The sequence below is a fragment of the Podarcis filfolensis genome (genome assembly GCF_964270895.1).
Source record: "Podarcis filfolensis genome assembly, chromosome: 2".
In the NCBI taxonomy this organism is placed as follows: Eukaryota; Metazoa; Chordata; class Lepidosauria; order Squamata; family Lacertidae; genus Podarcis; species Podarcis filfolensis.
This window is the reverse complement of record NC_139605.1, coordinates 93,802,495-93,817,209: the sequence shown is the minus strand read 5'-3', so window position 1 is coordinate 93,817,209 and position 14,715 is coordinate 93,802,495. Positions and strand designations below refer to the sequence as shown.

Below are 14,715 nucleotides of genomic sequence, written 5' to 3'. Positions count from 1 at the left end.
CCATCAGAAGTCTCTGCTGCCTGTGCTTGCTTCAGCAGCGCATTTGCCAGAAAGCAGCACTGTTGCCTTATGGGACCAGGCAGCCAGTGCTGGAAGCGTTTTCTGTCTTTGGCAGGGACTTCTCTTCTCCACGGCCGAATGCCTCCGAGTGCCAGTGGACCTGGTCCGACTGTGGCTGCACGAAGCCACAAGGGTTTACTGTGACAAACTTGTGGAGGAAAAAGATCAGGAGAGCTTTGGCCGGGTCATGATGGCTACTTGCAAAAAATTCTTTGAGGTAGGGTAGTCATTCTTCTGCCGTTCTTCAGCTGATACTCTAGATTCAAGGGTGAATGTGGACTCTGCCGGGATACCTGCAGTCCGTTCCATATTAATAAGTAGAAGCGTGGCTGGGAACAAACTTATTTGAAACTTTGTCCAAATCCGCATTGGCTTCCTTAAAACGAGAATCCAGGAACATTTGAAAATGTCCAGGGCTGGCTCCTGATTTGAGGCAGCCCTGAACAAAAGGCCCTTTCCCCCCTCTCTGTCAATGGGATCTAGGTACCTTATCTGGCTTCGATGGCAGCACCCCAAGTGGCATTGGACAGCGGGATCTAAGCCTCCTATAAAAATTTTCACCAACACCCTGGAGCAATGCTACTAACTCGGAGCCATTGTGGAGAATTTAAAGGGTGGCTAGTCCCAGTGATTGCTGCTTTGAGTGTGAGGCTAGAAAAAGAATTCACGGGAGCCCAGGAAAGGCCCTGGGGCCCTGGCAGCTGCCCAAAAGAGTCCAGCATCATCTGCTGACATCCTACCTTCCTCATGCCAAATCACAGCTATATCACAGTTACCATTTCGAATAGGCACTAGCAGCTGTAGCAGAGATGGAGGGAAAACACAGAGTTCAGCGACTGACCCTCCCATCCCACTCCCCCCCTAAATACACTTGCACCCAGTCCAAATGTTTGCCATCCTTAAAGGTAAAAAGCAGCTTATGGGATTATGTTTGTCCTTTCTGCAGGAGCTAGGTGACAATGTTGTCTTTGCGAAGCCAAATATTTATTGCCACTTTGCTCAGGGCATTGGCGATCCCAAGTATCTCCCAGTTTCTAACATTCAGTCTCTGAATAAGCTGCTTACAGAAGCCCTGGACAGCTACAACGAGGTCAATGCAGTGATGAATTTGGTGAGTGAAGCTGGAACTAAAACCCAGGGAGAAGATGGCAATTACCATGCTGGTCCTGAAAGGGGTAGTGGTCTTTCTCTTAGGCTTAAAGGTGTAGTCTTAAGTTCTTGCCACCATTCATTTAGCACGGATAGGCAAACTAAGGCCCGGGGGCCGGATCCGGTCCAGTTGCCTTCTAAATCCGGCCTGCGGACGGTCTGGGGAATCAGCGTATTTTTACATGAGTAGAATGTGTCCTTTTATTTAAAATGCATCTCTGGGTTATTTGTGGGGCATAGAAATTCGTTCTTTTTTTTTTCTTCCAGAATATAGTCCAGCCTCCCACCAGGTCTGAGGGACAATGGACCGGCCCCCTGCTGAAAACGTTTGCTGACCCCTGATTTAGCATATCCCTGCAGTCAATAGCTTAAATCCATTGAAGTTCTGAATGCAAAATGTCCTGAGTTGTACAAAGTGGGGGCGGGGGAGAGGAGCAGAAATGGTGTGTCCCGGTGGAGTTGAGTAAATAGGTGGATATTTTAAAATTATAAAAGAGAAATGCACCAGTAAGGGTGGAAATAGTCAGGTGGGGCATTAGCTAAGATAAATGGCGTTGTGAAACATCCAAAAAAACTACAGGGACATCATGTTAAAGTTAGTGGGGGGGGGAGCGTGCGCACTATTTGTTGTTCCAAAAAACCCAGATCACAGATTAGGACAGGATGCATCAGTTGTGGGCTGAACAAAGTAGCCCATACTAATAAAATCCATGCTAAAATTGGTTGGTATATAGGCCATAATGTTAGACTTTTGTATTATTGTGGGCTGTGCTATTAATAATCCTTCCTTGGCTGTTGCAGGTGCTGTTTGATGATGCTGTCTCCCACGTCTGCAGGATCAATCGCATCTTAGAGTCTCCCAGAGGGAACGCTTTGCTAGTGGGCGTCGGAGGGAGTGGCAAGCAGAGCCTGTCTCGGTTGGCCGCCTATATCAGCGCCTTGGATGTGTTTCAGATCACGCTGAAGAAAGGCTATGGGATTCCAGACCTCAAAGTGAGAAGCAATGTGATTTTCTCTAGGGGGTGTCCCAGTAGAAAAAGAACCATAACTGATGCCAAATCCCTGATACCCAGAATACCTCTAGATTGGTTGTTATTTTGCAGAAGGGATTCAGTTGCATCCGAGAACCTTAGGTTTGTGCGGTTAAAGTGGATTAAAGCGCTCTGTTGCCCTAGCACAGTAACACTTCATACATACTCTATGCCTGCCATGAACATTTTTAAAATTGGCTGCAAGGCAAGACATGGACTGCCTGTCAACGCTGCAGCTGCTGCACATAGAGAAGGTTGTAGGATTTGGCCTTCGGTTTTGTGGCCTGAAGAGTTCTGTTCAGGCGCGGCCTGGGAGGTTTTGTAGGCAAAACGTCCCTTCCCTGCCTTGCCGCCATGGCCCTATTGCCACTGGCCACGCCACTGCAATTGCACCCTTGCCCATGGCTGCTCCCATACCATGGCAAGGGCAAAGGTGTTGTGGCAGCGGTGAATCTGGCAGGGCTGGCAACAGCGGGGTGTGTGTGTGTGTGGCAGATTTGCCACCTGAGGCAAATTGCTTCACCTCATCTCATCCGAGTACTGACCTTGGTCTCATTCTTAGAATCATTTGCTTGGCTTCCCGTGTCTATGGAGCTGAGTCAGGGACTAACTTGCATACATATTTTTCAAGCAAGGAAAGTGCAAGTGAGGAACATAACCTTTTAAAAAGCTGACTGGGTATTTTTTGTACACACCTCTGGTTGCTCAGTCCCTCTGCCCCACAATGTGATCTGAGGTATGTGCACTGTGGTAGTTTTCTTTTCAGCGGGGGCGGAGAGGGAATAAGCGGCTACGTTTAGCTTTGGTAACACACATCAGTTCTGTATCCAAGCATAGGTTCTAGTGTTATGACAGCCGTTGCGCTTCTCCAAACTTCTTTGGTCAGAGGCATGTTTTGATCTATGGGCTACTTTTAAAATGAGGCTGCATTTTAAATTGCATTTTAACCTGTATTTTAAATTGTTTATTTATTTTATTTTATTTTATTTTATTTTATTTTATTTTAATTATTATTATTATTATTATTATTATTATTATTATTATTTTACTGTGATTTTAATGGTGTTAGCTGCCCTGGGCCTGGCTCTGGCCGGGGAGGGCAGAGTATAAATAATTTTTTTTATTAGTAGTAGTAGTAGTAGTAGTAGTAGTATAATGTATGTGTTCTGACACTGAGCAGCAGACAGAGGAAACTCCTGCCATTGTGTCAGCCTGCTTGGGAAGTGCAAGAGTGGCACCTAGTGTTCACTAGGGAATATGCTGGTTTGTGTTTCCTCCCTGCAATCGCTCTGGCAAGGGAAACACTTGGCAAGACGAGCCCCAGATCCAAGAAGTGCATCCTTGCAGCTGCTCCCTTTCTGCAGTTTAAAGATGTGGCTGTGTGACCATAGCTCTGTTCAGGAATCTTGTTCAAAATAAAGGGGTCACAGTAAGGATGAGTGAGGTGTTGATTCAGTTTGCAATTAAAAAGATAAAACTATCTGATTCCCATTTACCCAAACAATGTGTGAACCGTAATTTGAACTTCTTTTGTGAAGCAGTTCTCCAGCGAAACAATCTGTACAAAAGTGCATATAGTAGGGGAAAGTGTGAATAAATGCTTTTCCCCCCTTAGCATAACTTTCAAAATATATTGTAATGGGGGAAATTGCTTGCCAAAAAAATGTATATTAGACAAAATTGCATACCAAAAAAAATACGTTTCAGGAGAAATACACACTGATATTGCTGACAAATTTTCATGAGAACTTTGGAGGGGTTTTTTAATGCAAACTGATGTGGAGAACTGAACAGGAAAAATGAGAACCTGAGAGAAACTGAAATTGCCATCCCTGCAACAAAGCATGTTGGCCCCACCCCTGTCACCGGCTTCATCATCTCGCAGATGTTGGGAAGGTGAACTTCTGCAGTGGGGGGGGGCTGCTATGCTCATGGTGACTCCCCATGTGATTTAGAACCCTGGAAGATCAGGATTCCATATCACACTGGAGCCTCCAGAAGAGTCCCTCTGTGGTGCTGAGGTTCACCTTCCCAACCCAGTAGAATGGGCAGAGGCAACAGGCTCTGGAAATTGTGTGGGGAAGAGAAGGCCCAAATAGGGCTTTCCAAAATGGCGTACAGATCTGAAGATTAGCTTTTCCTCTTGTGGTCCATCTTTCACAAAAGGAAAGCTGCCTCTTTCCCATATCAGTGTTGGGAACTTTTAAGAGGAATAACTCCACTTCAAAAAAAAAAGGAAGCGTCTTCTCTCTCTCTCTCTCTCTCTCTCTCTCTCTTTTTAATGTAAGAAACTGACATGTGTCTGTTCTGTGGTCCAGGCTGACTTGGCTTCCCAGTACATCAAATCTGCTGTGAAGAACACCCCCACCGTGTTCCTCATGACGGACTCGCAGGTTGCTGAGGAGCAGTTCTTGGTGTTGATCAATGACCTCCTGGCATCTGGTGAGATCCCAGGGCTCTTCCAGGATGATGAAGTGGAAAACATTATTAGTTCCATGAGGCCCCAAGTGAAGTCCATGGGCATGCAGGATACTAGGGAAAACTGCTGGAAGTTCTTTATTGACAAAGTCCGTCGGCAGCTGAAGGTGAGAAGGTCGCCTTCTTCCTGAACACAGGGTGGTTGTGGTTGTTTTCTTTCCAAAATCTTTGTACAACAGGGACATACTAAATTTTGACTGTGTGTATGGTTGAGACTAAAGTACCATCTCTGCCATTCACACTGTTGGGCGTGTTGGGAAGATGAAAGCAGGAACTTGTGGCTGAACGGTGCAGCAAGACTTTATAAAGCAATGTCGCTTTTGGAAGTGTTGGGCGGAGAAGTCACAAAAATGTCCTAGGCCAGCACTGTTTATGTGGGGTGAAAGGCTCAAGAGGAAGTGAATCTGACGCTAAAATTGAAGCAGGTCTTGGAATGTTGTTTTATAATACCATGACCTAAATAGAGTACCCAGGAATATCTGAAGTGGGGCAGGGGGGAAGCTGTTGCTGGCATTAACAGATGCCAGTAACAATGAAGGATACTTCAAGTCATTCCATCAGCTATCAGTGGGAAGGGGGGGGGCAAGCATTCAATGGCATAGGCTGCACATCTAGTGCCCTTCCAGTGGTGCTTGTCTGTCTCATCAGGAGATTATGGGATTTGCAAAAGATTATACTTAACAGTGGTTCGAGCACATGCCGTAGAAACATACTTCTGTTGTTAACCACAGAACTTAATAAATCACAGTTTAAAAATGAAGGGTAGAAAATGACAAGGATTTGCTTTCCACAGGATCTCAAATGTAGGTGGGGGGGGGGGGAAACCCTCCTAACAGAAACATTTCTGTGCCTCGTTTCTGAGAGCCTTTAGTGAACAGCATCTCATAAAAAGAATGAAAGCCTCTGAAATGTGTCATTGTCCATGCTACTGTGGTAAATATCCACATGGCAAAGTCTTGCGCCTGTTTGAGGCTTTGGGCCTTTGCTGTTGTTGAAACAGCTGAAAGGGCCTGCTCCAAGAGGCTTACTTTGTGCCCCCCATTGATGGATGCATTGCAGATCTGCAGTCACTATTATTTAGCATCCGTTTACCCTGATTTTTCTCAGAGTGGCTTAACCAGTGCTTTGAATTAGCAGGGTCCAGATTCTTATGTTTTGGGTGTTCTCCTTTTCTTTAAATTTGTCTCTCTTCCCTGGTCACTTTGTGTGTGAAAGGAGACAAACCTCCTGCGCTTGTTCCAATTTTCCTTCTCCCTGCCACGGTGCTCCTCTGCAAACAAATAATATTTAATGGGCTTCTTCTGAAGTATGTCTTCCTATAATGGAGAATAAATATTATTAAAAGCACATACTGAGGTGAAGACGTGCTCCAGAGGAAGAGCAAGTAATGATAAAATTCTGAAGAATGAAACAGTATGAAGTTCTCTTCTTAGGTAGGTTTTTTCCCCCCAAGCTCTCTAAATCCAATGAAAGAAGAGGTGTGTCCTAAAATCACTTTCAGTCTCCCAACAGATGCAAAGGCAAGGCTCCCAGATCCCACACAGGCTATAGGTGCTTCAAGTGTTGTGCTTTGCCAGTGCCCAGGGGATCCTCAATTGCACTGCATAGCCACTAGGAGTAGCAAAATGGCTTTTTAACCTGGTGGCTGACTGGACTTAGGTTGCACCCCTCTCTTCAGCTGATGAAACAGAGCTAAAAGTCTTAATGAGGCTGGGGATTTGCCCTGGATGGTTTATGCATGCTCAAGCCCATTTGTCCTGGGGCATTACCCCACACCTCAGAGGGAGGAAAACAAATGCTCAACTACTGTAGGGTTACCATATTTCAGAAAATGAAAACCCAGACAGAAAAGTCATTGAGCTTTTTTTTCAGGTTTTAGAGCTAGTTCTGATATGGGTTGCCTTACGGATGCAGTTCCCGATGGCTGAATCCCGGATATGTCTGGGAAATTCCAGGCGTATGCCAACCCTAAGCTACTGTGGTTTCTTCATAGAACAAAAGGGTTATTGCAATAGACAGAAGTAGTTATTCTGTTCTGATTTAACTTGCTCCTGTGCTGTTCTATATTTCTTATGTTCATAATGAGAGTTTCCCCCACCCCATCCTGATTCCAGGTGATCCTTTGTTTCTCTCCTGTGGGGTCCACCCTCCGTGTGCGGGCAAGAAAATTCCCTGCTGTAGTGAACTGCACCGCCATTGACTGGTTTCACGAATGGCCTGAAGATGCCCTGGTATCTGTCAGTGCCAGGTTCCTAGAGGAGACCGAAGGAATAGAGGTGACTCCGCCCTTAACAGCTGTATCATTTCTATCAATGCCATTACAATGAATGTTGTGCCCCCCAGCATAACTTGGTACTAAGGAGGGCAGTTTCTGCCTGTGTTCCATGAATGGTTCCATGTTCCTCAGGACTGACCTGGTATATATATATACACCAGAGTTCAGATCAGAGATGGGAAGCCTTTTGTTCTGTTGAGGGCTGCATTCCTTGTTGAGAGGGCACGTGCTGGCAGTGGGCAGGGCCAAAGCCCAAAGTGGGTGTGGTAAGAACCAAAATTTGGGTGGGGCACCCCTTTCTTCTGCCCTCCCAGCGGGCTGCCAGGGGAGAGACAGACAGACTTGGTCATGGATGTGAAAATTAAAAACCAAAACACTGAAAATGCAATTTTTAAACAAAACGAGTATAATACAGAGACATCAGATGGCTAAACCCATGAACAGTAAAAATATAATGGTATTGTATCCAGCTGTATAAAACATGTCTGCATTTCAAGTGTTCCTAGAACTCTATTGAAGGCTGTTGAGAACTGGGCTGAGTTTTTACTTCTTACTCATATTATTTACCTGTTTTCATTTTGGGGTTGGTTTTTTTTTCTTTTCACATTCATGACAAGGTTGCACCTTTTTGTTCTGCATTGATTGCAGTAAATATGGCAAATCCATTCATTGGCACTATAGCCATCAGGCTTTGTTTATGCATAGGTTGAAAATATAGCATGCTTATTATCATTTACACCTTGTTTACCTTGACTTCTGTGTTTTACGTTATTACTTTCATTTGCCATCTTTGCACGTCACTGTGAGCCATAAACCAGGGCTTACTGTGTATTATCCAGTCACACCCACTTTGGTCCTCCACACTGGGGAGAAACCAGCCACAAACCCTGCCTTACTGTTATGTCCAAACCAGGGGTTGTAGTTTGTTCCACCAGACCACAATTTGTAGGCAAGGTTTGTTCTTGGCTTACCGATTGTGGATTGTTTCCTCTGCCCCATCATCAGGAGGAGAAAAGCAGCCCTGACAGTCAGCTGTGGTTTATAGTGAGGTGCAAATTGGTCTTTTTCCTGTTAGAATCCCTTTTCACACCAGTGTCTGCTTGCAAACACATAGAAAGGTGAGGTGACTCTGTTAAAAGCCCATCTTTCTAGGTCTTCACCTGGAGCTTTCACTCCTTGGAAATAATCTTGCCACCACATTTATTTATTTATTTTTGACATGTGCAGCTGATAAAACGGAGCGGTACAAGTCCAGCACTCATTTTGTTCGTAGAATTTGTATTGACATCAGTGTCCCCTTGAGACTAGTTACTGCTAATATTCACCTACCTTGACTTTTATCTTTTCATTTCCCATCCTAAGCACATTAAACATTAATAGGCACTGTGTTATACAGCAAAGCTCATGTTGCATATTTAAACAATGGAAAATGGGGCAGGCAAAACCTCAGATCCTTAGAGCAACAGTCTTTTTGCTACCACATAGCAACGTTTACACAATTGAATCAGGTGTCAAATATGCACACTGTGGAAACAGAAAGTTGTGGCCCCTGATTTTGGCAGAGTTTGTCCCATTAACTGCAGCTGTGAATTTAATGGACTTACTCAAAGTATTCAGGTTTGCACAAGCGTACGCTTTGACTAAAGTGCATGTTTTGCTTGTTTTATGAAACGAAAACTAATTAAAATGTATTGACTCTTAACTTGAGTTTGATTATTATAATTCTTGTAATTCAGCACTTGAAGTAGCAAAAAGAATCAAGTGAAGTCAATTCAAATGAACAGATGTAAAAATTCAAAATGATTGAAAAAAGCAATTAAGCAAAATGCAAACGTCTTAAACAAGTCACATTTTACTGTGTGACTTTCAGTTGTAGCCATGCACCAAGTGTGTCCCTGTCAAATAATGCAAATAATGTGTATGATCTTGGTGGCTGTTCCTGCTGGAGTTTCCCATAGTTGCTTGTGTGGAAATGCATGGCTCTTTCCTAGTATGCTTAGGAGAGCCCTTTAAATAAGCCAACAAAACTTACTAGTCGGGGGGGGGGGGCAGAGTACTAGCTTTCTTGGGAGCGGGGACAGAGAGTTCCAGTTCTCCTGATACAGATTGCTGCATTTCTATGCTGGGTACAGGGAAATGGAGGTCTCTGTTCCTCCTTTGCCAGTCTGCTCACTTGCCTGCATGCAATTTTTTTGTCACCTCTGGTGACCAAATACAGGTTTGGCTTGGGATCACAGTCTATTAAAGTGTTAAAAATGTCTCAATTAATGAAGCAATGAAGTACAAATTCTATCTAACAAGAAAAAGGACAAAATGTATATAAACTGAGATTGCTTGTAAAAATCGTAACTAAATGAACAAATTAGCAAGGTTCCTCTTTGACAATTCACGGCATCTCTGGTAATTGCCCATTGTTCCATACAATGGTAACTTACTCTGTGGTCCCTCTTTCAGAATGATGTCAAGTCCTCCATCAGTCTGTTTATGTCATTTGTCCACACAACTGTCAATGAAATGTCCAAGGTCTACCTGGCTACTGAGAGGCGCTATAATTATACCACCCCGAAGACTTTCCTGGAACAGATCAAACTGTACCAGAACCTGCTTGCTAAAAAAAGAACAGAGCTTATTGCCAAAATTGAGAGGCTGGAGAATGGTTTGATGAAACTCCAGAGTACTGCCTCACAGGTATGTGTGTTAACACAGAATTGCCATCTGTACATTTGTTAACTGTTTTTTAGTGGCTGGTCATTTTCAACCAAATTTAACGAGATTAGATAGCTAGTACAGTGGTACCTCGGGTTAAGAACTTAATTTGTTCTGGAGGTCTGTTCTTAACCTGAAACTGTTCTTAACCTGAGGTACCACTTTAGCTAATGGGGCCTCCCACTGCTGCTGCGCCACTGGCATGCGATTTCTGTTCTCATCCTGAAGCAAAGTTCTTAACCAGAGGTACTATTTCTGGGTTAGCAGAGTCTGTAACCTGAAGCGTCTGTAACCTGAGGTACCACTGTAGCATATTGGATGCTATATTTTGGTCCCTCAGGATTGTGAACAATTCAAATGTTCCGTATTTCGCGTTGGGACAAAACTCTAATTTGGGATAAAGGTTGCTCTTTGTGAGATGACTCTCCCACCCCTGCCCCAAACATATGCTTAAACATATTCCCTCAGTGAAGAAGTTCATTATTCACACACAATTAAAAGTTTTCCCAGATGAACAACCAGTTCATGTTCCAACCACGTTTAATACATTCACTAATACTCCCTGCATGTTGATAATAAAGCAATAGCAGGCTCTGATTAGTCACTACGTGGAGTTTCGTGACTCTGGTTTTTCTCCACACGTTTTCTACAAAAGCCAGAATTGGCGTGGGCAGCCCAAACATCACAATGGAAGAAGGGAGGGGGGCTACTTAGCGCTTTCTCATGCACTCACTTTTCAACACAAAATAACCATCATCAAACTTCATTTTCATTCATGAGAGGAAAGGCTGGGGGAGAAGGTTGTGTTCCTCTCTGCGTCTTGCTTTCTCTTGGCCCTCAGCTTGCCTAGGTTGGAGGGGAGTGGGGGAAACTCCTTATGATATGCAGTTGGGATGCTAAATCACACATGATCTCTTGGTAGTTTTTTATTTAGTAAACCAGCCAGGCAGGTGCCTAATTTGGACTGTGGTTTTCAGGCTTGTGGAGGTGGGTGCTTCTTTCTCTGCTGCACACCTCCTCAATTTAATTGTTCCTCTGAAGCTGCTGTTTAGCCACAGAAGGATGGGAGGGATGGCGAAAGGGATGAAGAGAACTCAAGCCATTTAGAGCAAGTTGTGCACAGCAGGCAGGGCATATATTACACATTTCAGGCTTGTTGCTGTACTTTGCAGTAGTGAGAGGTACTTAGACAGTGACCTACTTAGCTGTAGTGAGAGGTACTTGTAGTGACCTGCTTAGATTATGGTTCATTAGCAATCCTGTTTTGCTTTTTCAACCCTTTTCCCCTGTGGTGTTGATTTCATTTTACCCCTTTCCCAACATCTGCCAACACTGTTTGGGGGTGGGGGAATGATTTTACTATAATTTATTGGGAGTTAGCCAGAAATATACTGACCTTTTCACCCACAATTTTGTTTTCTTTTTGAAGCTTGGGCAAATGGTTTCACAAATCCACTCCACCTTCATTTACCTTTTTATGCACTGGTGCTAGCTAAGCTGCAGCTTTGGCACAAATTTTAAGAGGTCTAGGCAGCACGAAGACGTCATGCCATGAGGCAGCCAATCAAATTTGGCTCTGTGACTCTTATCACAACTCCATTTTAATGAGAGCAGGAAGCACTCTTACTTAACTTCCTGATGATACCACGTAACCAATCAGATTTGGCTATATGATGATGCCATGAAGCCTATTCAGAGTAAGAGCAATGTTTCCTGCTCTCACTCTGAATGGTTGATTATTTTCACTCTGTTTCTTAGGTGCCCTGAAATAAGGGAAAACAAAAGCAGGAGAGTGCATTTCACTGTGGGAGGGGGTTCACAAAATAAGTCTTCTAACCCGCACCCCTTGTCAGCGCAGCTTTAGAGTTTCCTTTCCTGCTGGACTTTTTAGGTTGATGATCTGAAAGCCAAACTTGCTGTTCAAGAGCTGGAGCTGAAACATAAGAATGAAGATGCTGACAAACTGATCCAGGTGGTCGGGGTAGAAACAGAGAAAGTGAGCAAGGAGAAAGCAATTGCTGATGAAGAGGAGCTGAAAGTGCAAGTCATTAACACTGTATGTACAGCTGTTTTCTGCTGTTATGATGGCTGCATATATTGCAGGCGATGAGGGAATGGGCATGAGGTTAGTTAGCTGAAGGACCTTTGTGCGAGAACCAGGTTCATTTTTACAAAGCATCTTCTGTCTATAGCACATCAAGGAACTATCTAGTAAAGGTAAAGGGACCCCTGACCATTAGGTCCAGTAGTGGCCGACTCTGGGGTTGCGGTGCTCATCTTGCTTTATTGGCCGAGGGAGCCGGCGTACAGCTTCCGGGTCATGTGGCCAGCATGACTAAGCCACTTCTGGCGAACCAGAGCAGCACACGGAAACGCCGTTTACCTTCCTGCTGGAGCGGTACCTATTTATCTACTTGCACTTTGACGTGCTTTCAAACTGCTAGGTTGGCAGGAGCAGGGACAGAGCAAGGAGAGCTCACCATGTTGCGGGGATTCAAACCGCCGACCTTCTGATCGGCAAGTCCTAGGCTCTGTGGTTTAACCCACAGCGCCACCCGCGTCAAGGAACTATCTAGCTTGTTCTAATTCCTGGAATCCTTTTTAACCACATGATTTTATCGTCCAGATATGTGTTTTTGGTGGGGTCAGCCAAGTCGGAGACCCAGGTTTGCAGTGCAGTCCGAGTGCCATGCTGTCCAATCTTCTGAGGGAGGCAGAACCTCCTGGTAAAGAAACCGCACAAGGATAAAGCAAGGGTGCAATGCTGGCTGTTCTGTTTCAGGTTCTCCAGCCTGTTGCTCCCAGTCTCCATTTCCCCTAGCTAGAATTGGCACTGCATGTTAAGATCCACTACAGTGCAAGGAGAGGCTATACCATTATATGATATGACTTTGTAAGAAATTCAGTCCACCTCACATTTAAACATAAACCTACCAAATCCACACTTTCTGAAACAATATACAAACTGAAACGCAGCCATCCTTCATAATTCACACACTTCTCCAAATTTTGCAGTGCAGTTCTTCAGCCAAATAATATGTACAAAAATACACCCGATAAGGTAAAAGTGGGAAGAAAAATGCATATATTTGTGAAAATAACACAAAAATTCATTATGTTAGGATAAGTTGCTTTGCAAAAATGTATATGCAGTGGAACTTTGGTTTTCGAGCGTCTCAGAAGCTGAACGTTTTGGTTTTCGAACGCCGAAAACCCAGAAACAATTCTTCCGAGGCGTGTTTCTCAATATTCTCAATTGAATTTTCCAACCACCCATTGCGCCTCAGCTGTTGAACGTTTTGGAAGTCGAACTTTGTTCCAGAATGGATTACGTTCAACAACTGAGGTTCCACTGTATTAGGCACAATTATATACAAAATTGTGTGTATTAAGAGACATTTGCACAAAAATGCCTATTTGTTGTTGGCTTTAAAAAAATCACAAACTGGTGTAGAAAATGAACTTAAATATGGAAGAATGAGAAAGTGAGAATAATTTGAGATGGCCAATTTGTCTGGTCCCAGTTTATATCCATGTTCAGAAGTGATGCTTGGTTTTTGAACTTTTGTTTGTTCGTTCTTAGTATAACTTGTGAAACTGCTCCCCAACGACAAGTGAGGGGAAAACAAAGAGATACGGACTTCAGGATTTCAAAGTTTGCTTTTATTTCAAAGCTGATTGGCCTGCATAAACAGTTTTGTTCAAATGTTCATATTTTGTTGGGACTTTTTGCCCGCAGAATGTAACAGAGAAGCAAAGGGCCTGTGAAACAGATTTGGCTAAAGCTGAACCAGCTCTGATGGCTGCCCAGGAAGCCTTGGACACTCTCAATAAGGTGAATCCTTGGAGCATTCAGCTGCTATATCCTGCTGCTTTTGAAGGTAGATTTGTTTAAAGTAAGACAAGAGAGACAACAGTGCTGTTCTTGGGGTGCTTGATTCTCGTCTCAGTGATCAGGCTCTTTATATTTTCAGATTGCAGAGTTTCTCACAGTATTTTGAAACGGCAATTGAATTCTTGCCATGAATTATTTTGATATCAAAATAATGAGCACTAAAATGTAAGGTAACTTAAGCCTCCACGGTTTAATACATTTTCTACAATCTTGATTAAGGGTGGAGCTGAGAGAATGAGCCTGTGAGCTACTTCCCAAAAGCTCTATGCTTTCCAAACCACCCATGGCACCTGTTGCCATGATCATTGCCCACCTTGCCAAAAACTCAGAGTTTCAGAGCTTGGTTTGGACTCTTAGCTCAATGATTTTTTTTCTTTCATTGCCAGATTTACAGTTTGGTGGCTAGGTGTCCTGACTTACACTCTGGAAAATCACTGTCACTGCTGTCTCCCCCCCCCCTTTCTACTTTTCCAGAACAACCTGACAGAACTGAAGTCTTTTGGATCTCCCCCAGAAGCTGTGGTTAACGTGACAGCAGCTGTGATGATCCTAACAGCTCCAGGTGGCAAGATACCAAAGGACAGAAGTTGGAAGGCAGCAAAAGTCATGATGGGCAAAGTGGACAGTTTCCTGGATGCCCTAAAGAAATACGACAAGGAGCACATTCCAGAGAGCTGCTTGAAAGCTTTCAAGTAAGAGGAATCTAGATTTATACTCTTACAACCAACCTCAATTCCTGCTGTCTGCTCATTGGATCAGAGGTGAGAAAAAGCAGGGGCTGTTCCTCTCCAAGGGCTCAGGCCCACCGCCAGTCCAGTTTTGTGCCCCACACTCAGCTTCTTCCCTTTCTGCGTCAGCATTGGTCCTGCCTGTTGAAGGGTAGCAGCACTTTAGCATCAACCAACAAAAAGCAAATACTTGTTTCCTAGTTGCTTGCCCAGGAGTGAGGTTGTGTAACTCCACCAGTGTCCAGGGGTCGGCCCTTTCTTCCTCCTTATGCTAAAGTCCTATAACAATATTGTCTGTAGGATTTGCTGTGCAGATTTCCTCCTGTGAATTCAAGCCACTAGCTTCAGTGGATGGGCAGGGCAAACATACCCATGAGAAGGGGCAACCTTCCT

At 44.1% G+C, this 14,715-nt stretch overlaps 1 protein-coding gene across 3 annotated transcripts in view; it reads left to right on the top strand.

Annotated features, from left to right (window-relative positions):
- Positions 1-14,715, top strand: part of DNAH17 (dynein axonemal heavy chain 17) — a 98,486-nt gene that overhangs the window by 58,817 nt on the left and 24,954 nt on the right. For all 3 annotated transcript variants that reach the window (XM_083598392.1, XM_083598393.1, XM_083598394.1), the window contains 9 exons: positions 116-277; positions 1,007-1,171; positions 2,011-2,202; positions 4,559-4,825; positions 6,833-6,994; positions 9,448-9,681; positions 11,591-11,755; positions 13,439-13,534; positions 14,069-14,286. In XM_083598392.1, the coding sequence (XP_083454518.1) occupies positions 116-277; positions 1,007-1,171; positions 2,011-2,202; positions 4,559-4,825; positions 6,833-6,994; positions 9,448-9,681; positions 11,591-11,755; positions 13,439-13,534; positions 14,069-14,286 (1,661 nt within the window). The remainder of the gene's footprint in view (positions 1-115; positions 278-1,006; positions 1,172-2,010; positions 2,203-4,558; positions 4,826-6,832; positions 6,995-9,447; positions 9,682-11,590; positions 11,756-13,438; positions 13,535-14,068; positions 14,287-14,715) is intronic.